Below are 25,100 nucleotides of genomic sequence, written 5' to 3'. Positions count from 1 at the left end.
CAGGGGTCCTCGACTTACCACACTTCATTGAGTGACTGCTCAAAGTTACAACGGCGCTGGAAAAAAATGATTTAGGACCATTTTTGCACTTACGACCATTGCAGCATCCCTGTGGTCATGTGATCAAAATTTGGATGCTTGGTAAACGGTTCCTATTTATGACGGCTGCGGTGTCCCAGGGGAGTCACGTGATCCCCTTTTGCGACCGTCTGACAAGCAAAGTCAACGGAGAAGGCAGATCCACTTAACAACCGTGTTACTAGCTTATCAGCTGCAGCGATTCACTTACAAAGTGCGGCAAGAAAAGTCACAAAACTGGGAAAACTCAACTGACAAATGTCTCACTTAGCAACCTAAATTTTGGATTCCACTGTGGTCGTCAGTCGAGGACTACTGTAATCTGCATCAGACTTCGCCCTGTAAAACTCAACTCTTAAACATCAACTCTGGCAAAACGTTCGTCCGGATCAAACCAGATCTGTAAACTGAGATGCACAAGGGTGTGTATGTGCTCCATGCATCATTTTCCTGCTGCAATTTTCTTGCGTCATTTCACTACTTTCCACTGGCGAGAGCTCATTGACAACACAACCGCCTTAAGAAGGTTGGATTGCTAGACCAGCAAGGCAAAGTGGCGACTGCAAACACCTTGTTTGCAGCCGGACACCGTGTCTTCTACTCCCACTTAAACCTTTTAAATAACAAGTGAAAGGAGAAGTTGGCCTGCTGCAAAGCAGAGTGCCAAGCCTCTGACATCAACTCCGCTTCCACGCAAGTACCACAGGCCTTCTTAAAAAATAAAAATGCCAAATGCCTGCAGAGTAGCGCTTTGGTTTGGAAGTCTGCTCTCATCTACCCAGGAAAGAGAAAGGAAAGTAAACTGCTGAGGAGCAGCCCCAAAGCTGCTTTGTCAGGAGGCAACTGGACTTTCTTGTTTTTCTTTGGGAAAACAAAAAACAAAGGAGGTCCAGTTGCCTCCTGAAAAAGCATCTTTGGAACAACCCTGACCTGGATGAGGGAAATCTCCACAGACATTTAGCGATGCACTTTGGAAAGAACACCCTTCGAATGGTGCTGGACTATGAACGGATTTCCAGAAAACACTGAAAGACTACTGGAATTATTTGCGCTTTGCTTTGAGAGGCAGACAACACAGACTCGTCCCCAGCAGCCTCTGCCTGTCTTCAAGGGATGCAGGGCAGAAAACATCCTGCAGCCAAGAAGGCTCCACACCCATTTGCACCACTCAGGTGACCCTGAGGACACAGCTAAACCTCCAGGTGGCCTCTACAACACTCTGTTGTTGTTAGTTGCGAAGTCGTGTCCGACCGATCGCGACCCCCACGGACAACGTTCCTCCAGGCCTTCCTGTCCTCTACCATCTTCTGGAGTCCATTGAAGCTCACGCCTCCTGCTTCAGGGACTCCATCCATCCATCTCATTCTCTGTCGTCCCCTTCTTCTCTTGCCCTCCATCTTTCCCAGCATTAGGCCCTTCTCCAGTGAGTCCTTCCTTCTCATTAGGTGGCCAAAAGACTTGAGTTTCATCTTCAAGATCTGGCCTTCTAAAGAGCAGTTGGGGTTGATCTCCTCTAGGACTGACCGGTTTGAATGCCCTGCAGTCCAGGGGACTCGCAGGAGTCTTCTCCAGCACCAGAGTTCAAAGGCCTCCATTCTTTGGCGCTCAGCCTTTCTTACAGTCCAGCTTTCACAGACGTACATTGAAAGGATGCAAATGACCAGCTGTCTGCAAGGAGTATAAATCCTTCCCTTCCCCACCATCCAGTCAGAGCTGGCGAAGCTTCTGGGAGGAGAAGTGAAACGTCTTCAAAGAAAAACAAGGAGGTCCAGTGGCCTCTTTGGGACAACCCTGACTTGGAGGACTGAGAATCTCGTTTGCTGAGGAGCAGAACGCCAAGGGCAAAGGATAAAGGAGGGCAGGCCGTTTATGAGAACCCTGAAAACATGCTCTGAAATTTCCACCTATGCCCAGCAGCTCAAAAGGTTTATTTTTTTTTCCCCTTGGGTTGCAAATAAAGATGATGCAGAGGAAAAGAAAAGTTATCGTTTCCTTAAGCCAGCGGTTCTCAACCTGTGGGTCGGGACCCCATTTGGGGTCGAACGACCATTTCACGGGGGTCGCCAAACAACGCAGTCCGCCATTTTTTTCCCCTTTTCCTTAGCTGTGCTACTCCCTTTTATTCTATTGGCTTTTGAAAGCCAATAGAATAGACTCTCTTGAATAGAGTCTAATTCTATTGGCTTTCAAAAGCCAATAGGAAAGCCCACCAAAAATTCTGCAAAGCACCAGTTGAGTATCCTCGACTTACGACCTTGAGTATACGAGAAAGACCACTGTTCTAATTGAAAGCCTAGACTCTCTTGAATAGAGTCTAATTCTATTGGCTTTCAAAAGTCAATAGGAATTGTCCAGGCTGTCTCTGCCCTGCTGAGCCCGCCAAAAGTCCCATTCTGCAAACGATGCTGCACCAGTTGAGTAATCCTCGACTTACGACCGATTGAGTAGTCCTCAACTTACGACTGGTTGGGGGTCGCGGCATTAAAAAGGTTGAGAACCACTGTTCTATTGGCTTTTGAAAGCCAATAGAATAGACTCTCTTGAATAGAGTCTAATTCTATTGGCTTTCAAAAGCCAATAGGAATTGTCCAGGCTGTCTCTGCCCTGCTGAGCCCGCCAAAAGTCCCATTCTGCAAACGATGCTGCACCAGTTGAGTAGTCCTCGACTTACGACCGGTTGAGTAGTCCTCGACTTACGACCGGTTGGGGGGGGGGTCACAGCATTAAAAAGGTTGAGAACCACTGTTCTAGCTGGAGAGAAGTCTCCTGAAGATGGGCTTTAGCATGACTCTGAAAGCTGGGAACACAAAACCTCTGATCCCAGTGACTGACCCAAATTGGATCCGGTATTATGTATGTACTGGATTTCTACAACCGTCCATCTCAGTATCTAGTCTCAAGCTATTTGTCAGTCACTCAACTATACAAAAATAGAGCATGTCATTTGTGAAGGAATATAAAGAGCTCTAATGCAGGGGTCCCCAACCTCCGGTCTGTGGACCTGCACCGGGCTGCGGAATGTCAGCAACCGGTCCGCACAAACAAGCAAAGCCCCATCCACAAGATGCAGGCAGCACACGAAACCACGAAACCGTCCAGTCCTTGGAAAAACCCCTCTCCGTAGAACTGGTCCCTGGTGCCCAAAGGATTGGGGACCTCTACTCTAAAGAAAGATTCCCAAAGCAAACTGAGTTACTGGAAATGGAGATGGAGAAAAGAATCGGAGACAGAAATAGACATCTCTTTACCTTTACATATATTTATGTTGTCACACAAGTGAAGAGTGAAATAGGTGTCCAAGAGGCGATAACCATTCCTACTGACAATATTCCGGGCTGCGATGTTACGCAAATGCCGGAGGCGACGCTGGAAAAGAAAAGAAAACATTACGAATATTAAGTAATGTTTACGTTAAGCTATTTAACAAATCCCATTTAATAATAATAATAATAATAATAATAATAATAATAATAATAATGTTGGAAGGGACCTTGGAGGTCATCTAGTCCAACCCCCTGCTCAGGCAGGAAACCCTATACCATTTCAGACACATGGCTGTCCAGTCTCTTCTTAAAAACTTCCAGTGTTGGAGCATTCACCGCTTCTGGAGGCAGGTGGTTCCACTGGTTAATTGTTCTAACTGTCAGGAAGTTTCTCCTTAGTTCCAGGTTGCTTCTCTCCTTGATGAGTTTCCATCCGTTGCTTCTTGTCCTGTCTTCAGGAGCTCTGGAGAACAGCTTGACTCCCTCTTCTTTGGGGCAGCCCCTGTGATATTGGAACGCTGCTATGATGTCCCCCCTCGTCCTTCTCTTTGTTAAACCAGACATACCCAATTCCAGCAACCGTTCCTTATATGAATGTCAAGGTAATGATTTAAAAGCTAACCAGCTGATGTCATGTGAGATGTATGATGTAACGATGGGAATGACTCAGCAGGGTCTGTGTCCCTTTAAGAGCCAGATGGGTCTGGGTCCCTTTAAGAGCTTTGTATAAAAGGGAAGGCTCCACAGATGTGTGCTCTCTCTTTCCTGCTGTAACTGCTCTGTGTTGGAGACTGCTGTATCAACACGTGTATGTGTATTGCTCCTGGCATATGATATTGTAGATAGTCTAAGACAGTGGTGGCGAACCTATGGCACGGGTGCCAGAGGCGGCACTCAGAGCCCTCTCTGTGGGGACACGTGCCGTCACCCCAGTCCTAGGCCGTCAGCTGGGTTTTATAAAACCTTTTCGCTTTAGGCCTCCACCGCCGTGTGCAAAAAAAAAAAAAAAAAAGTTCAATCAATCAGTCAATTTCAAGTTCTCGCGGGGAAAAAAAGATCTTGCAAAGTTGGAATTGATTGAACTTTTTAATCCCACCTAGTCTGCCGTTATCACAGAACCACGCCCATCCAATGGGCCACGCCCACCAGGCACCCGATGATACATAAGTGGGTTTTGGGTTGCAGTTTGGGCACTCGGTCTCTAAAAGGTTCCCCATCACTGCTCTAAGATAAACCACCATTTAATATAGACCACTGTTTACCCCTGGGTTATCTCAGCACAATAAGACTGTGCATGATCTGACATTTAACATGCAACACTGGATAAGAAGTGTTCACCTTTGTTTCGGGTATTTCTATTCCTGATTCTTTATAAAGCTTTGTTCTCAAGGACCCGGCCTGCTATTGTCCCTCTGTCCCAGCCTTTCAATTAAAAAATCCTACGTGTGTTCCTTAAGCACACAGATGCAGAAAGCAAAGTCATTTCTCTGTTCTGTATAGCTTCAGTTTAAAATGTAGATAGTCCTCGAATTACGACCACAATGGAGCCCAACATTCACGTTGCTCAGCGAAACATTTGTTGAGTGAGTTTTGCCCCATTTTACGACCTTTCTTGCCACAGTTGTTAAGTGAATTACAGCAGGGGTTACGTTAGTTGCACAGTTGTGAAGTGAATCTGGCTTCCCCATTGACTTTGCTTGCCAGAAGGTTGCGAAAGTAGATCACGTGACCCTGGGACATTGTAACCGTCGTAAACATGAACCAGATGCCAAGCACCTGAATTTTGATCACGTGACTGTGGGGATGCTGCAACGGTCGTTAAATCATTTTTTTTCAGTGCTGTAACTTTGAACCGTCACTAAATGAATGGTCGTAAGTGGAGGACTACCTTTTATTCAAAAAGCCTAAGTAAGGTCTGTTGAGAAGACTGGGAAAAGTGGAAAGAAAGAGAAGAATGTGGTGAGTAGTAACAAAGTAGATGGACCCAGTTAGAGTAGCAGTGATAGGACAATTGGATGAACAGGTGTTCACAGATATGATGGCACATAATCAATCAAACTAGGACAGGGGTAGGCAACATTGGCTCTTTTATGACTCGTAGACCAACTCCCAGAATTCCTGAGCCAGCATGGGGGAACTATGGCCCCTTCATGTCTTGGGGACTTCAACTCCCAGAATTCCTGAGCCAGCATGGGGGAACTACGACCCCTTCATGATTCATGGATTTCAACTCCCAGAATTCCTCAGCTAGCATGGGGGAAGCTTTGGCCCCTGCATGACTTGAGGACTTCAACTCCCAGAATTCCTGAGCCAGCATGGGGGAACTATGGCCCCTTCATGACATGAGGACTTCAATTCCCAGAATTCCTGAGCCAGCATGGGGGAACTATGGCCCCTTCATGACTCGGGGACTTCAACTCCCAGAATTCCTGAGCCAGCATGGGGGTAACTTTGGCCCCTTCATGACTCGGGGACTTCAACTCCCAGAATTCCTCAGCCAGCATGACTCAGCTTGGAAACCTCTCCCTTTCCCCTCAGCATGGCTGGCTCAGGAATTCTGGGAGTTGAAGTCCACCAGTCATAAAAGAGCCAAGGTTGCCTACCCCTGAACTAGGCTATTAGAAAATATATTTAATTATTCCCGTTCTGCATGCTATTCAACACTCTTGCTATAAGCTGTGATGGATCTGCTGTGATAAGCAAATTTCCTCCACAACTCCAAAGTCTCAAAAGCAGCTAACGTACTTTTTCTGCCACCGCATTCCCACAATCCCGTGAGCTTTCTCCTATCCCCAAGTGATAACCTGGATTTATAATTCTCTGGGCAGGCGTACTCTTTTGCTTAACAGTTGAACAGATGCATCTGCAAAGGGTACAGCCCTTTTTCGAACGTCAAACCTGATGAAAGAGATCCCTCTAAATACGACTTTCTCCACTGAAAAACAGAAATATTTCAGCAGAAAGCTGCGGTGCCCATAGGAGTATTTCACCCAGATTCCAGCGGCCTCCCACAACTTCCCACGTTAAACACACTTACAAATCACACTACCACCGGTGCCAATTAAAATTATCTCTTCATATCCGGTTCCCAACAAGAAAACTCGCATTACATCTCAATGGCTATTAACTACTAACATGGTTTTAGTCCATTAACAAAAATTACAAAACGGTTTTCCCAGAAGAAAGCAAGAGATAAGCACCATCTGGAGAAAGACATTCAGTCTTCCTAAGCTATTCAAAGACTTAAAAAAAAAAACCCTAAAAACTAAGGCTTATAAACTAGAATGCTTGGCTTCCCGCTTCTCACTGAACAGCAGTAACTCTTTCAGCAACTTAGTATTAGACGAAAAATTAATTCCCCCTGACTACTTCTACATGTTACACATAATTTGTTTTACTCAATTTGCAACACAAAGCTGCAAGTAGCACTCTATGAGGAAAGAAGCGTGGAATTCTGTAATAAGCTACAGGGTCTTTCTTTAAAAAAAAGTAATAATGAGTTACATTTTGTAAGAAATACGATGGATAGATAAATATATAAGCCTGAAGATTTACAACTTTCTGTTCGTTCCTTTATTAAAAGTATTAAACGAGAGTATACAAAAAAGCAGGCCTTTTCCAAATACACATCATTCGCCACTATTGCAAGCACAACAGTCTCTACATGAAAAGCTGAATGTGTCACTATCAAACACTGGCCAGCCAAAAGGAAAACATTAATAGGTAATGATGAATGAATGAATCTTATTAATTTATGAGCCGTAGTGGCGTAGTGGTTAGAATGCAGTACTGCAGGCTAACTCTGCCCACTGCCAGTTCGATCCTGACCAGCTCAGGGTTGATTTCCTTCTTTCCAAGATCGGTAAAATGAAGTCCCAGATTGTTGGGGGCAAATAGGCTGACTCTGTAAACCGCTCAGAGAGGGCTGTAAAGCACTGTGAAGCGGTATGTAAGTCTAAGTGCTATTGATAGTGTTAACTCTGCCCACTGCCAGGAGTTCGATCCTGACCAGCTCAGGGTTGATTTCCCTCGTTCCAAGATCGGTAAAATGAAGTCCCAGATTGTTGGAGGCAAATAGGCTGACTCTGTAAACTGCTCAGAGAGGGCTGTAAAGCACTGTAAAGAGGCATATAAGTCTAAGTGCTATTGATAGTGCTAATATCCTTCCATTAGAAACTTGAATCCATAATCATATTGTCTTTTAACGCCAGGGAATGCTTCTGCTCTTAAAAGAGTCTTCTGAAAGGCAAATAAAATTATAGATGGATAGAAGTATTACTCAGAATAACAGAATAAGAAGAGTTGGAAGGGACCTTGGAGGTCTTCTAGTCCAGCCCCGCACTCACTCAAGACAGGAGACCCTATACCACTTCAGACAAATGGTTGTCCAATCTCTTCTTAAAAACTTCGAGTGATGGAGCACACACAACCTCTGGAGGCAAGTGGTTCCACTGATCAATTGGCAGAAAATTCTTCCTTAGTTCTAGATTGCTTCTCTCCTTGATCAGTTTCCAATCCATTGCTTCTTGTTCTGCCTTCAGATGCTTTGAAAGATACACTCACACACACACACACACACACACACCTTTATTGCAGCCCCTTAGATATGTCACTCCTAATCCTTCTTTTCACTAAACTAGACATACCCAATTTTGTATACTGTGCTATTTTAACAGTTAACAAGAACAGTATAAATACACCAGAAGGCTGTACACTCTGAGGATAGCACAGTACTTTACATTTGATCTCCGAAGTGCCCAAATAGAACCCCTGTCTGCAAGACTTTTTTTTTTAAAAAAACAACAACCCTGTCTTCAGACAGGGCTGCTTTAAAAAGCGAGATGCAGGCTCTGAAGTATTTCACAATCCTAACGTGGCATATTCGTTTATAGGGGTGGAGTTTTAAATCATCCAAAATGTAAATTCCGCAGAAGCTTGGATCTTAAAATGTCACAGCTGTGTGGGGAAAAAAAAAAAATCAGCCCACCACTGAACAAACAAAGAAAATAAAAAAGGCTGTTACGAAAACTCTTCCCTTACCATTTCCTATGATTGTTTCTTGCATGTGAAACTTCCTCTTTTCTTGTACCAGTTTACTGGGCCAGAGCAGGGCGCCAAAAGGCTCACGTTAAGAGTGCCAGTCAATAACTGCAGCACGTAATGTTGTAACACATCTTCCTGAACATTTACAAAAAAAATCAACCGGACTACTGCGGCAAGATCTACGTGGGGCCGTCCTTGAAGAGCATTTTTCAGAGGTTACAGCTGCCCCAGAACACAGGGGCTCCAGTAGTTACGAGCAATCCAGGATGCACAGAATTAACACCATGCTTTGAGAAGTGCACTAGCTACCAGTTGGGTGCGATTCAAAGTTCTGGTTATCCAGTGACTGCTCTTCGTGGATCAGGGCCTGGATATCTGCTGGACTGGCTTTTTGCAGTAACATCTGCCTGCCTGATAACATCAGATTTATTTATTTATTTATTTATTTATTTATTTATTTATGAGACTTATATACCGCTTTAAGTGCAAGCACTCTCTAAGCGGTGTACACCAGTAAGCAATGTGTGTATGTGTGTGTGTGTGTATATATATATATATATATATATATATATATATATATATATATATATATATATATATATATATATATATATATATATTTACATTGCCCCCAACAATCTGGGTCCTCATTTTACCTCCCCCGGAAGGATGGAAGGCTGAGTCAACCTTGAGCCGGTGAGATTTGAACCGCTGACCTGCTGAACACAGTCAGCAAAGTGGCCTGCAGTACTGCACTCTAACTGCTGCACCACCTCGGCTCATATTGCATAAGGTGGGTTCCATCGGTGTCCCCTTATTCAGGGACTGTTGTGGGGAAAAATGCATGCGCAGCCCCCCCTACAAACCTCATAACCTTTAGATACCCTTTGTCCCAATGAAGCAGCCAGGTCATCCCCTTTTGATTTAATGCCTCACCTACCTAAACAGATAATATGCTTGAGTTACTTCCTATCTCTTCCTGCCTTTGTCAGTTCTTTCTCCTTTTGATCTACCTGTATTTGTTTTCACCTGCTCTTTGATTAGATAATATGTTACTAGAAAACAGTTGCTTATATGAAGGAATTTTCCAATGAAGGAACTTTATGTCAGCATCTAATGGTTAAACTTATGAATGTAAAACAAAGATGATTAGGGGACTGGAGGCTAAAACATATAAGGAACGGTTGCTAGAATTGGGTATGTCTAGTTTAACAAAGAGAAGGACAAGGGGGGATATGATAGCAGTATTCCAATATCTCAGGGGCTGCCATAAAGAAGAGGGAATTAAGCTATTTTCCAAAGCACCTGAAGGCAGGACAAGAAGCAACGGGTGGAAAGTAATCAAGGAGAGAAGCAACCTAGAACTAAGGAGAAACTTCCTGACAGTGAGAACAATTAATCAGTGGAACAGCTTGCCTCCAGAAGCAGTAAATGCTCCAACACTGGAAGTTTTTAAGAAGAGACTGGACAGACATTTGTCCGAAATGGTGTAGGGTTTCCTGCCTGAGCAGGGGGTTGGACTAGATGACCTCCAAGGTCCCTTCCAACTTTACTACTATTACTATTACTAAAATGTCAGCATTTAATGGTAAAGCCTATGTATGTAAAAAGTATATAAAAACCAATTAACACAGAGAGACTCTCAAGCTGTCTCAAGCTGTGACAAGCAGCTCTGTAGCAGCTTCAAATCTCTGCTCAAGACATGCCTGAGTCTTTTTCTTAGCGTCTTACAGACTGTATCTTCAGGGGCCAAAGACAGATGACTTTTCAATCGCTGCTTCCTGCTTTAGCGTATTCTGGAAGTTGAGTCATAGCTAACTGTACTTTTCTTTTTTTTTGTTTCAAATGTTTCACTCCTTATCCAAGTACCTTCCACAGTCCTTTAGGAGTAGTATTTTCCTGAACATCTTTCTCCTCTCTCTTAGAATGGCAAGAGTTGGTTGTTCCAAAAGATCTTAGGTGCTGGAATAGATTGTTGTGTGTCCCTAGTCCAGGGGTAGGCAACCTTGGCTCTTTTATGACTGGTGGACTTCAACTCCCAGAATTCCTGAGCCAGCCATGCTGAGGGGAAAGGGAGAGGTTTCCAAGCTGAGCCATGCTGGCTCAGGAATTCTGGGAGTTAAAAGTTTCCACCCATTTTTTTTCTAATTTCTTTATAACTGTAGCCTTGTTCACTTAATAATACTATTTTACATCGTTTTCTGGGCGACCAGTCAGCTCTTTGTACCATGACTTTAATTTTATTACGTTTTACAAGCTCACTAAATGAAAGAACACAAAAAAAACCCAACCACCTTGATAGCCATCATATAACACAGACAAATGTCCTCCTCTCAGCTTCAATACAGGACATCAATAACTGAATTCTACTGTGATCTGATTGGCTCATGGCCAAAACAAGATGACACCTGATTGGCTCTCCAAACACTCACTCTCATTGGCTACAATCAGAATGAGAAAAGCTACTGAGATCAACCTGAGCAAGTTGTGCTTCCTTTTTCTGTTTATTTGGCTATAACTTTTCATAGAATGCAGTACAGATCATTGAACAAACTTTGTTGCATTACGTTCTTGATTAAATTATCTTTCCACTGATATACAATTTTATGGTACTGCTCCCCCCCCCCAAAAAAGTGGTGTTATTAGCCATCAAACCTCAAAAATACAATTTTCCCAAAAGGTTTCCACAATTTTGGCCACTACTGTATGCGATTTTATAAATTATATGGATTGTTATTTTTGAGCAGGAGACTTCAAAGTAGGCCCTTTTATGACTCATGGACTTCAACTCCCAGAATTCCTCAGCCAGCATGCTTGGCTGAGGAATTCTGGGAGTTGAAGTCCACGAGTCATAAAAGGGCCGACTTTGAAGACCCCTGCTTTTGAAGTTACAGAATATATGACATTCAGAGCCAATTCTGATTTAAATGGTTTATAAGCCCTGTAAATCCTCAAATAAATACATTTATATTCTGGATCTTAAACAGGACACCCCAAAAGGTCCAAAGTTCCTGAAAACCCTTCCCTTGGCTTCATACATCACTAGATTTGGTTAAGGTTCTTTTGATTTTTTAATATATGGTTTTAGACACTTTTAAAGTACTTTTTAATATTTTTGGTATTTCTTTTCACTGTTGTAACCATCCAGAGTCATGCATGCATATGTCTCAAATGCACAAATCTGGGTAGTTATATAAATCAAAGCAAGCATTTTTTTAAAAAAAAAAATTAAAAAATTAAATTGGAAGCTAACGTATTGTGAAGTTATTATCACCCTCAAATATAGCATTTAGTTTCAAGAGTGCTTTCGGGTCCCTATAGCAGGGCTTTTCAACCAGGGGTACGGGTACCACCTGTGGTACATTGGCACCTGGCAGGTGGTACACGACCATCCTAGAAAAGAGGTAGCAGGGAAGGGGAATGAGCTGAACTGGTGGCTGCACCGCACAAGCCTGAGCAAGAGATGGCTGAAGTTGCAGGGCTGTCAGGGCTCAGCAGAAGTGACAGGATCAGTGCTGTTTTCCAGCTGATTGGCACTTCATTCGGGCTGTCAGGGCTCAGTTGAAGCACCATGATCTGCACCAGGCTCCAGCTGGAACTCGGCGCTGATCGTGGTGCTTCTGCTGAGCCCTGAAGAAGCACCAATCAGTTGGAAAGCAGCACTGATCCTGGCGCTTCTGCTGAGCCTAGAAGATCAGCTGGAATGTTGCAGCCTCTCCAGGGTCTTGTGATTTACATTCAGATGCTTTCAACTGATTCATATTATGACGGTCACAGTGTCCCAGGGTCATGTGAAGTGACCAAAACCTGCTGCAACCACCCAGCAGACGGGGGGAATAAAAACCAAACACCCCCCCACCCCACCCCCGCTGCCAATCCTCAACAGAAATGCTCACAACAATGAAAACCTCGGACAGGAGGAAGAGTGCGGCCGGGCGGGCAGGCAGGTGTCTTGCTTGGCTGTGGCTGGGGGGGCACTTTTTTCAGTGCCATTGTAACTTCAAACAGTCACTAAGCGAACTGTTGTAAGTCGAGGACTACCTGTACTTTATCACTTTTTTCCTTTTTTTTTTTTGGTCATCAAGTTTTTGACACCTTGCTAGGCGACTGGTGGTCCTCGGATGTTGCCGTATCCTAAAAGTGGCACAAGGGGTGAAAAGGTCGAAAAGCCCTGCCCTATAGGGATCTCTGGAGCACTGTAAGAATGTAGCCTCTAGCTTTTGGGGAAATCTTTTATTTGTTCAAAACATAAGCTGCAGTTATAGAAAATTTCTGAGAGGCTCTGGCGGTCGCAGATAATTATGTGAATAAAATCGGGAGAAATCTCTATTACTATACCTAAAACACAAGATGGCAGTTTGAATTGAAATAACATCCCCATGGAAGAGGTGTTCTTTCGTTTCTAAACAGCAATGCATCGGCTGACGGAACATCAACCATCTGCAGAGGAACTTCAATCAGATCAACTGAGGGCAGTGTGACTATTCTCAATGTTAAGCTTATAATATTATTGCTCAGATACTATGGGTTGGAATGTGCTAAGAATATTGGTTGGCTTTGTTCTGCCAAACAGGGAAAAATAAGTCCCACTGAGTCTTAAGCTCAATAAGAACCTTATGAGTTTAAAAAGTTCCTACGGGTAAATTTTAAGAGACAGATTTGCACGGAAGGTGTGATAAAACATTCACTTTCAACACTTCGCTGCTTTAAAATATTTTAACAGTTTGTACGATTGTTCTTTTCCTCCTCCTCCTCTCCATAAATCCCATTCCCTTCTAGCACTGATGATGTTACCTAGTTGGGTCCTGAAACATCTGCAAGAAAACAACCCAGCTCAGAAAGAACTAAGAAGCCCACAGTTCAGCCCTGAGCTATAAATACTCTCTTGTGTTGGAGAAAAATAATATTTCTTGGTAAATGCAATTTTATTTATGCACATTGAGTTATTATTGTTTTAATTGAAAGCCAAGTGCCCTGGCATCATCATCATCATCATCATCATAATGATGATGATGATGATTTTGGAAGGGACCTTGGAGGTGATCTAGTCCAGACATGTGAAACACAATGCCTGGGGGCCGGATGCGGCCTGCAAAATAGTTTCATGTGGCCCGTGAAGACATCCTGGAAACAGTGAGGGAACAGCCCCCACTGCCTTGGCCCTGGCCCAGGCCGTCCGGGAGCCAATGTACAATTTTGTGGTGGCCATCTTGGCACTTGCCCTGGTGGACCATGCCTTGGCACTTGCCCTGGTCCCACCCCCTTCTGCCAGAGACCCTCAGATCTGTCCCACTCCTGCCCAGGCCCCCACAGGCACCCTTGACGCGAATGATGTAGAACTGGCCACGCCCACCCAGTAGGCCACACCCACTCCATCCACGCCCACCCAGTAGGCTGCGCCCACTCTGGCCACGCCCCCCCGCCCCCCCCAAGGGCAACCGCAATGCTGATGCGGCCCTCAGTGAAATTGAGTTTGACACCCCTGGTATATTGTGGGAAGTCAGCTCCCCCAGAGAAGGAAATATTAAAAGGGCAGAAAAATATATTTCCTCAAAGGATCTTAAAGAGGCAGGAAAGCATGCCCAGTTTTTCTGTCTCCCTCCCCCAAGCAGAAACCAGCTCTACAGAAACGTAAATCCAGGAAGGTTGGAGCTAGAAGATTAAGACACCTAAAATCTACATACCCTATCCCAGTGATGGCGAACCTTTTAGAGACCAAGTGCCCAAATTGCAACCCAAAACCCACTTATTTATCGCTGGGTGCCAGGTGGGCGTGGCCCACTGGGTGGGCGTGGCTGTGGTGGTCATGGCAGATTGGGTGGGCGTGGCCAAGGTGGCCGTGGTCATCTCGATGTTGCTCGTGGGGAGGGACGCCTGTGGGGGCCGGGCAGGGTTGGGGGAGATCCAGGGGGTCTCTGGCAGGTGGGGCGGTGGGCAGGAGGCTCGTCCTGCGGGGTGAGGCAGGGAGGGGGTGCCATTGTCACAGGGCAAGGTGAGGCAGGGGCCAGGGCAGCTGCTGTCTGACACCATCGGCCCCCGCACACAGAGGTCAGCGAGCGCATGGGTGCTGGAATGCATCTGGGCATGTGGGACCTCAGTGAGTTAGCAAGCGGCTGGTTGAAGAGGGACGGTTGCCATCTCCGGGGCATGGTGCGTGTGCCCACAGAGAGGGCTCTGAGTGCCACCTCTGGCACGCGTGCCATAGGTTCGCCACCACTGCCCTACCCAAAGTCTAAGACAGGACATAATAGGATTCACTCACAGATGCCAAAGGGACACAGGTCAAAATACATGACGCAGGAAATAGCCTCAAACAGGAACAGCAAACAACTCCAAACAAAAGGCTCCAGAGGATATAAAAACCCACTCCCTACATGTGCTCTCTCTCTCTTTTCTTCCAGAGCCAACTTTCTGTCTGGCTCTCCTCTTCAATAAACTGCAAACCTCTTTCTAAAGCAGTCGCCATGATGTTTATTCCCGGCTTGGACTGAACCACGATGAAGATTTTTCTTTCAACAATATGAACAGGGACTTACCAACACTGAGGATGTTACCTAATCGGGGGATAAAATGCTTGCAGGCCATGCACCCAAGCTTAGAGACTACGTGGCTGCCCCAGTTCAACCACGAGCTACAGAGATTCTCTTCTATTGCTATCAGCACAAATAAATGTGTAATTGCCCAGCTATGTCATGTGAGGCTTGTCTCCACTTCACTAAACCTTACACAGAAAAGATAATTTAGGCCTACTTCACAGTGGGGGCCTCTTCACAGCAGCTACAACTGAAGTATCTCACCTCTGCAAGCCTAATGTCAAATTAATAACTTAGGGACCAACTTTACACTTTCCTGTCCTCTTGCTTATATAGCTGTATCTGGCAATCTCAATTTAAGGGCTAGAGCAAATTTATTCAGCTATTTCAACCAAATTTATTCAGCTATTTCAACCAGCGTTATTTGCCCTGGGATTAGGTAAGAGAATAAAATCTAAAAAACAAGTTTACCCTTCCCAGCCGCGATTTGATTCAGAGTGCCAAGAAGTTAGGAAAGAATTGGCTGGGCACGTCAAATGTAATGAAGAATCAGCTTCATGTTCCATCCAAGAGCTTTTATTCTGAAAAACCTGCTAGAAATTAAGAAACTTAAAGACTTTCCCAGGACTTCTTGAAATACTTAAGACTGAGCATCATCACAAGCTAAGCAATGTTTGGTCACTAGATCCTTTTCACTCGCTTATCTTCTACTAGAAAAAGTGAAAGAGAATCACTTTCAAGCAGGGGTCTTCAAACTTGGCCCTTTTATGACTTCTGGACTTCAACTCCCAGAATTCCTCAGCCAGGCATGCTGGCTGAGGAATTCTGGGAGTTGAAGTCCAGAAGTCATAAAAGGGCCAAGTTTGAAGACCCCTGGTGTAGGGTATCACAAGCACAAGAAGAACTACCTTAATTGGATCTAGAGCTCAAAATAAATTGCTCCCAATTCAGGCCCCCATTTCAAGCTGCGAGAACAGGCCTTGTCAAACAACTTAAGTCTGGTAAAGCCCAACTTCTTTTATAAACACTGTTCTGTTTTAATTCTTCCTTTCCCTGGAATTTCCTGTACATTTTTCTTTTCTGCTAACGGCCAGCATGTAAAATAACTGCATCTTCCCATGTTGGGCTTCGCATTGTTGTGACTCTTTTTTTTTTTTTTCATCTTGATCATCTACTCCAGGGGTCTTCAAACTCGGCCCTTTTATGACTCGTGGACTTCAACTCCCAGAATTCTTCAGTCAGGCATGCTGGCTGAGGAATTCTGGGAATTGAACTCCATGAGTCTCGTAAAAGGGCCATGTTTGAAGACTCCTAATCTACTCCCTTTTTTTATTCGGCTGCTTTATTTTTCTGGTGGCTGCAGAGCTGCCAAAACACACGTGTTTTGACCAAGTGACAAAATTAGAGGATGAGAGGAATGCTGTGGATATAATTTACTTGGACTTCAGTAAGGCATTTAATAAAGTAGATCACGATGGGGAACTCATCAAATTTGCAGATAACACCAAGCTGGCAGGAATAGCCAACACTCCAGAAGACAGGCTTAAGATACAGGAGGACCTGGACAGACTTGAACACTGGGCACTAACTAACAAAATGAAATTCAATGGTGAAAAAAGTGAGGTTCTACATTTAGGCAAGAAAAACCAAATGCACAGGTAGAGTATAGGGGGTACCTTGCTCAATAATAGCAACTGTGAGAGGAATCTCGGAGTCCTAGTGGACAATCCCTTAAATAGGAGCCAGCCATGTGCTGCAGCTGCCAAAAAAAGCCAACACAGTGCTAGGCTGCATTAACAGAGGGATAGAATCAAGATCATGTGAAGTATTAATACTACTTTACAAGACCTTGGTAAGGCCACACTTGGAATACTGCATTGAGTTTTGGTCACCACGATGTAAAAAAGATTTTGAGACTCTAGAAAGAGTGCAGAGAAGAGCAACAAAGATGATTAGTTGACCGGAGGCTAAAACATATAAGGAAAGGCTGTTGGAATTGGGTATATCTAGTTTAATGAAGAGAAGGACGAGGTGATAGCAATATTCCAATATCTCAGGGGCTGCCCCAAAGAAGAGGGAGTCAAGCTATTCTCCAAAGCGCCTGAACAAGAAGCAACGGATGGAAACTAATCAAGGAGAGAATCAACCTAGAACTAAGGAGAAACTTCCTGACAGTAAGAACAATTAGCCAGTGGAACAACCTGCCTCCAGAAGCGGTGAATGCTCCAACACTGAAAGTTTTTAAGAAGAGACTGGACAGCCATTTGTCCGAAATGGTGTCCTGCCTGAGCAGGGGGTTGTACTCAATGACCTCCAAGGTCCCTTCCAACTTTATTATTAAGTGTCTCCTTCCTTCTCTTCCCACCCCTGTTTTAAGGAATGCAGCTTTATTGGCAACTCTACCATACTGATGCTGGGGAGAAGAAGGCTCAAAGGGAGGAGAGGATGACAGCAGGCTAAGTAGCCTGCTCTTCCATGCATTTGTACTGCCTGTCTCTAGAAAACGCACAATCTAGATTTTTCTGTTAACAGACAAATCATCCACTTTAGTATAAACTAGACAACTCTGTGACTCGGTTAGCTCATCCTTTGGGAGAAAGATAGTGCAGTCTGATGTTGCCAGAATGAACGTTAAGTATGAGGCTGACCAATATTTAAACATTAAAAAACATTAAATATTTTCACACCAACGTTGGATGGTCATGTGATGGTCTAAAACGGTGTTTCTCAACCTTGACCATTTTAAGGCATGTGGACTTCAACTCCCAGAATTCCACAGCCAGCATTGCTGGCTGTGGAATTCTGGGAGTTGAAGTCCACATGCCTTAAAATGGTCAAGGTTGAGAAACACTGGTCTAAAAAGAGCATATATCAGTGATGGCGAACCTTTTAGAGACTGAGTGCCCAAAAACCACCCCGCCTGGCCGCAGGGCCACTCACCGCCTCCACAGCCTGCCACATATCACCCAGGCAGCGCCAAGGCGGCCACACCCTCCACCCGTACCTCGCAGCATCATCTGCACATGACGGGTGCAAGGGAGGGTCTTGTCCCCACTGCCTGGCTGCCATGTCCTTGGCCGCACTGGTCCGCACGGACCACGCTTGGGGGGGTGACTCTCCTCTGGGGGGCTGCTGGTAAGGAGGGGGCCACTGGGGGAGGCTGCGCTGGGACGACACGTGTGCCCACAGAGAGGGCTCTGAGTGCCGCCTCTGGCATGCATGCCATAGGTTCGCCACCACTGGTATATATCATAAGTAGAAAAAATAATTATGGGGGCAAACAAACCTCAGTAAGTTCATATTTACTTATCTAAACAGATAACCGGAATGAATAGAATAGAATAGAGCTGGAAGGGACCTTGGAGGTCTTCTAGTCCAGTCCCCAGGGGCTCAAGCAGGAGAACCTACACTTGTGGTGGCGAACCCATGGCACGCATGCCACAGGTGGCACGCAGAGCCCTTTCTGTGGGCACGCACGCCGTCGCCCCAATCCTGGGCCTTCAGCTGGGTTTTATAAAACCTTTTCGCTTTAGGCCTCTGCCACCATGTGCAAAAAAAAAAGGTTCAATCAATCAATCAATTTCAACTTCTTGCGGGGAAAAAAATCGCAAAATTGGAATTGATTGAACTTTTTAGTCCCACCCAGTCTGCCATTATCACGCAGCCACGCCCACCCAATGGGCCACACCCATCCAATGCGCCACACCCACCCAGCACCCAACAATACATAACTGGGTTTTGGGTTGCAGTTTGGGCACTCGGTCTCTAAAAGGTTCGCCATCACTGACCTACACCGTCTCAAAAAAGCAATGAGAGTCGGAGCAATTTCCAACTTCCCACTGGCTTCCCCAGTGACTCTGCTTGTGGGAAGCTGGCAGAGAATACTGGGAATCACAATCATGTCACTGCAGGGACACAGTAATTGGCCACTATTTTCAGTTTCAGTTCCATAGAGTAATGGATCCCGGATATTTTACACCAGAGGTTCTTAACCTGTGGGTCAGGACCCCATTTGGGGTCGAACGACCATTTCACGGGGGTCGCCAAACAACATAGTCTGCCATTTTTTCCCCTTTTCCTTAGCTGTGCTACTCCCTTTTATTCTATTGGCTTTTGAAAGCCAATAGAAGAGACTCTCTTGAATAGAGTCTAATTCTATTGGCTTTCAAAAGCCAATAGGAATTGTCCAGGCTGTCTCTGCCCTGCTGAGCCCGCCAAAAGTCCCATTCTGCAAACGGTGCTGCACCAGTTGAGTAGTCCTCGACTTACAACCGGTTGAGTAGTCCTCGACTTACGACCGGTTGGGGGGTCACGGCATTAAAAAGGTTGAGAACCACTGTTTTACACATTCTTTATGCTAGCAAATTTAGGTATCTTGATTCAAAAACTGTTACGGTATAATGAATGCACTGTATGGGCTAACCTGAGAGTACAAGCAGACAAACACAATGAGAGTAGCGACAAATAAGCAAGCATTGTACTAAGCACCTGTATAGCTGGTCTGACTGAGCCAACTCTTAAAACACATTCTGGTAGGTGACCAGACAGGTTTCAGAACTGGACACTCAGTTTTTTTTGACCATACTCTTATCTTGCAACTTCTGACAGAAAACACTTTTTTCCAAGCCAGGTCTTGCATTCTAAACTGCACTTATGGATTTCAGATCTGCATTCAAGCTCATCGCCAGAACAACAGCTGTAACAGATGTAGGGCAAATACCAGCCAGATTAAAATGAGCTTTCTCAGCCTCTTGAAAGTAATTATGCTAAAATTAAGATCCTAATTTTTACTTACCTCAGCTTAATAAAATGTCTGCCGATTAAATGGTCAGAGGCTCGGCAAGTTAAAATCTTTAAATACTTGGAATAGCTTTTCATGGCTCCATCAAATGTAAGGCAGGTGAAACGTATATAGATTACATGCACAAAATTAGCAGCAGGAATGTAATCCCTCCCACTTGACACAAAGGCATATGTAGCATACAAAAGCAATCAAGTTATAGTTAGCTATCATGGGTATTGAAAAACAATGACATTCCCAGAATGTCAACAAATACCAACAGCAGAGAAAGCTTTATGTAACTCTTATTATTTTGAACTTTCATTATCTGACAAAAAAAAGTAGAGGGATGGCGTAAGGCAATGTTTCTCAACCTTGACAATTTTAAAGCATGTGGACTTCAACTCCCAGAATTCCACAGCCAGCATTGCTGGCTGTGGAATTCTGGGAGTTGAAGTCCACATGCCTTAAAATTGTCAAGGTTGAGAAACACTGGCGTAAGGTGAAGAAGCATATATTTTAAAGGGGTCTATAAACTTTTCTCTGGGGCTTAATTAAGACCATATCAGTCCTTGCTCTTCTGCAGAGTTCAGTTCTTAAGGACTATATCCATGTACTGAAAATGTTACTTAGGAGGCATAAAGTGTAAACTGATTCTTAGTGTTCTCTGTGCTTGGATATTTTCCTGTACATTTTGTTACCAGGCTAGGGAACATTATCCGTTCGTGAATGGATAATGAAACTTCTGTAGGAAAACAACCAAGCTCAGAGAACACTAAGAATCCAAAAGTGTAAGTAAGCACATTAAGTTGTATTCCCCACTGGCTAAAATTACTGTTGTTTTACCAATGAGCTAGGTTCTTTGTGTCAGATAATTACAAATCAACATGGAAAAGATCGTCCTTACAAAAACTGCACCACTATGTTTCTTCAAAGAGATTATTCTGATGACGGGTTATGTGATTATTGTGCTGAAACAACGCACTAGACTAGAAGCTTGGAAAACCATTTGGACCACTCTGGCCTAGAGTTCTCAAACTCCTTTGTCATATACAGATCAAGTAATCAGCAGGTTTTAATCCCCTCCCCATAGTCATTCTTGAGGGGAAATGTAAAAAACGATTTCATCTAAAATAAGATTGTGCACTTTAAGAGGAAGCCGACTGAATCAGTTGCATTTTATAAGAATGGACTCATTCATTTCATAAAGAAACAATTAGGGGAATTCCACTGGTTCACAGGTGTTATAGAGTGGCACAATGTCCAAAAAATAATAACAGAGCCATTTTGATATACAGCAGTACAGTAGTTAAGGTGCTGGTCTAAGGAACCTGGAGACTGTGAGTTCTAGTCCCACCTTAGCCATGAAAGCCAACTGGATGTCTTTGGGCAAATCACCAGGAGATAGTGAATTCTAGTCCCGCCTTAGCCATGAAAGCCAGATGGGTGGCTTTGGGCCAATCACCAGGAGACGGTGAGTTCTACTCCCGCCTTAGCCATGAAAGCCAGATGGGTGACTTTGGGCCAATCACCAGGAGACGGTGAGTTCTAGTCCCACCTTAGGCATGAAAGTCAGATGGGTGACTTTGGGCCAATCACCAGGAGACGGTGAGTTCTACTCCCGCCTTAGCCATGAAAGCCAGATGGCTGATTTTGGGCCAATCACCAGGAGACGGTGAATTCTAGTCCCACCTTAGCCATGAAAGTCAGATGCTAACTTTGGGCCAATCACCAGGAGACAGTGAGTTCTAGTTCCACCTTAGCCATGAAACCCAATTAGGTGACTTTGGGCCAATCATCAGGAGACAGTGAGTTCTATCCTGCCTTAGCCATGAAAGCCAGATGGATGACTTTGGTCCAATAACCAGAAGACAGTGAATTCTAGTTCTGCCTTAGCCATGAAAACTGGCTGAGTGACTTTGGGTCAGTCTCTCTCTCGCTCGCTCTCAGCCCCTCACAGGCTTGTTGTAAGGAAAATAGCAGGAGGAAGGAGTATTGGATATAGTAATAATAGTAATAAATAGTAATAAATAATATTACTATTACAGGGAAGAGGGAGAGGGAGAAGAAGAAGGAGAAGAGGAGAAGAGGGAGAAGAGGGAGAAGAGGAAGAGAAGAGAAGGAGAAGAGAAGGAGAAGAGAAGAAGAGAAGAGAAGAAGAGAAGAAGAAGAAGAAGAAGAAGAAGAAGAAGAAGAAGAAGAAGAAGAAGAAGAAGAAGAAGAAGAAGAAGAAGAAGAAGAAGAAGAAGAAGAAGAAGAAGAAGAAGAAGAAGAAGAAGAAGAAGAAGAAGAAGAGAGATAAATAGATCTAACAAATGTATAAAAGCTTGAGTGGCGCTCGACCCCCAGACACCCGGAAGACGCCAAACCGGACCGCAGCTGGAAAAGGAGCGTGCACGCATGCGCGTGATTCCAGGGAGCGAGCCCCCCTCCACAGGCCCCGCCCCCTCTCACGTGCGCGCTTCCCGCAGCTCGTTAACCCTTTCCCTCCCCGCTTTTCCTTTTCAAGGGCCGCAGCAACAGCAGCAGCACAACCGACCTGCTGAGACGGCAGCTCCACATGCAATGAGCGGGAGGTCGAACCCGGCGGGGGCAGGACAGCAGCGGCTTGGCTCATGCTGACGGCGACCCGGCGGCGGCCCGGCGGGCTCGGGAGCAGGAGAGGCCTTGGCGCGTGCGCATTGAGACCGCTGCCGCCGCCGCCGCCGCCGGCGGATTCGGAAGAGTTAAGGGTGACGACGAGGCCCCCAAAGGGTCCCGGCGGCCGCCTCAGGGGCTTCTTTTAAAGTCTCCAGCTCGCTTTTTCCGGGAGCTCCGAAAGGACTCCAGGCCTCCCGCGCTTCTTCGCGAAGAAGCCCTGTTATTTTCAATACGGCTGAGGCGACCAGAAGACGGAACGACGGAAACACGCCGCCCGCTGATTGGCCCGACAGGGAGGAAGGCGGGCTTCCCCGTTGCGGTCGCGCGAACTCATTGGTCCTTCCGCACGTCGGCCCAACCGAACGTCCCGTCTTCTGAGGTGCTTTCATACGTGTGCGTGTGTATTTGGAAACACCGCCTCTATGGACAGCAAACTCGTATCTCGCCCCTCATTGGTCGGCGTGCTCCTGACAAGGGGCGGGCCTTAATATATAAGACGCCCTTCGCGATTGGACAGACGGATGAAACTAGGTGAAGGGTTGGGAAGCCGAGGACAGGTGTCACGTGGTTGTGTTTTGTCACGTGAGGAAAGCAACTCGGAGGGAGGGGGAGCGCATCTCCATAGCAACAGATGAAGGAGGTCGGGCCCAGCCTGACTAGAGGGATGCTATCACCCATCATGCATTTCGTTGCCTCTAGGGAATTAAAATGTTTGTGGCTTTTCTGCAGGCACCACAAAGAACTTTTGTTAATGTCATAAATGCACAATGAATAAAGATGGGCTCTGTTGGCTTCTGTTTATTTTTAAAGCAGCTTCATCTCATAACTCTTGGTGATTTGGTGCAAGAAAAAAATACCCTGAAATTAAAATACAGCTTAAATCAGGGATGATGATATCACAAGAATAAAACCCAGGAAAAGAAATACAGAAGCAAACTTTCACTCATGAAATCCCTGGTTATTGTAAAAAGCAGAAACATTGAATCAAGCCTGTTGATTTACAAAGAGAGCTCAATGGAGGTAATAGACAGACTAAAGGGGGTAAAATTAATTACATTTGTTTGACAGGATTAAGAGCAAGGAAGGCAGTATTTTAGTCCCACTGCTGACCTTTGTGAAACAAGCTAAACAAATCTAATCACAAAAGTACACAAAGCAAGCCTCCAATTTACAAAATTCTGTAAAACTGTATAAAAATCCTTGTACTCATCAAATCGGGATCAGGTGCTCCAGAGCCACGTGCTGTTGGGGTTCTGCTCTTCAATAAACTAGAACCTTCTTTCTAAAGCAGTCTCCATTTTGTTTATTGCTGGCTTGGACTGGATCCTGAAGATTTTTCTTCCAACAACAGTTAATCCTCAAAGCCCTCCAAAATAATTTAAATAATAATAACTAGGTAACTCATGCCACTTTAGGTTATCATTTCAGAGATATTCCCTTATCAGATTCTGTAATGCCTTCAACAGTGACGGTAAAGTAGAATAATATAGAATAATGTGGAATAGATACATTATTTTAATGATTTTTTATTATTATTATTCCACATTATTCTATATTATTCTACTTTAACGGAGTATCTAATGTACTGCCTTTCCTGAAAAAGTTGAGATGTCTTCAGAGGTGTATCTGCCTTGAAAATAGCCGCTGTTGAATTGTACAGGTAATCCCGGATTTACAACCATTTGTTTAGTGACCTTTAGTCACTAAACTTTAAACTTTAGTGACTATAATGGTATAGAATCTGGACTGGGCGGGACTAGAAGACCGCCAAGGTGCCTTCCAGCTCTATTCTGATTCTTTCAGTTAACAACGGCACTGAAAAAAAGCGACACGATCATTTTTCACACTTGCAGCATCCCCATTGGTCACGTGATCAAAATTCAGACACTTGGCAACTGTCTCATATTTATGACGGTTGCAGTGTCCCCGGGTCACGTGATCCCCTTTTGTGACTTCTGACAAGCAAAGTTAATGGAGAAGCCAGATTCACTTAACAACTGCATTACTAACTTAACAGTGGTTCACTTAACAACTGTGGCCAGATAGGTTGTAAAATGAGGCAAAATTCACTTAACTGTCTTGTTTACAAACAGAAATTTGGGGGTCAATTGTGGTCTTAAGTCGAGGACTATATAGCCTAATAAATAAAGCAAAATAAATATTAGATATGGTCTTATTGGGGCATTGGGTTGACCAAACCACCTGAAGGCAGCACCTGCTTATATATTATATTATTAAGGAGATTTTCAAGGAGCACTTCTCACAGTTCAGTCCTGGCTATTCAGTCTTATGTACAGTATATACTTTTCTAGCTCCATCTTCTCAATTTTTAAATCACAATTCTTTCTTAAAGTGGCTGGATTAATGACCAATGCAGAAACCTGTGGTTAAAAAAAGTAAATAAAGGCTGGGCTAAGAGGAAACCAAGAATGCTGAAGTTGGATAGAACTGATAAAAGCCCCCCCCCCCAAAATTAGAATGCTTAAAGAACAATGTATGAAGTGATATATTGACGAAACTGAAAAAAGAGATGGATGGAAAACTATGGTGAGATATAATAAATTCTGTTGGTGTAAACTCAATTTAGGCATCTTTATTTTTCCGTACCTTTGGTTTCTGGCTTCTCACTTTTCTGCACTCTGCAGAATGTCGTTTACAGGCCAAACCTCTCAAGAACGAATCCAGGAAAAGAACAAGCAGTAAACCAGTGTATTTTTGTTTCACGTTTATTTCTATAAATTTATACAAAATCTTCCCGCCCAA

General features: G+C 44.5%; 1 protein-coding gene across 3 annotated transcripts in view; it reads right to left on the bottom strand.

The window, feature by feature from the left end:
• UVRAG (UV radiation resistance associated) overlaps window positions 1–23,134 on the bottom strand; it is a 118,094-nt gene extending 94,960 nt beyond the window's left edge. For 2 of the 3 annotated variants that reach the window (XM_039365702.1, XM_039365703.1), the window contains exons 1-2: window positions 22,237–23,134; window positions 3,327–3,444 (exon numbers count right to left, since the gene is read on the bottom strand). In XM_039365702.1, coding sequence (XP_039221636.1) covers window positions 3,327–3,444; window positions 22,237–22,314 — 196 coding nt within the window. In that variant the 5' untranslated portion in view covers window positions 22,315–23,134. The remainder of the gene's footprint in view (window positions 1–3,326; window positions 3,445–22,236) is intronic. The other variant, XM_039365700.1, reaches the window with a different exon arrangement.
• Window positions 23,135–25,100: the final 1,966 nt, after the last annotated feature.

The sequence above is a fragment of the Crotalus tigris genome, unplaced genomic scaffold, assembly GCF_016545835.1.
Source record: "Crotalus tigris isolate CLP2741 ecotype Arizona unplaced genomic scaffold, ASM1654583v1 scf7180000020156.337934, whole genome shotgun sequence".
Taxonomy (NCBI): Eukaryota; Metazoa; Chordata; class Lepidosauria; order Squamata; family Viperidae; genus Crotalus; species Crotalus tigris.
Note: the sequence above shows the minus strand (reverse complement) of the source record. Positions and strands in the feature narration are given on the sequence as shown.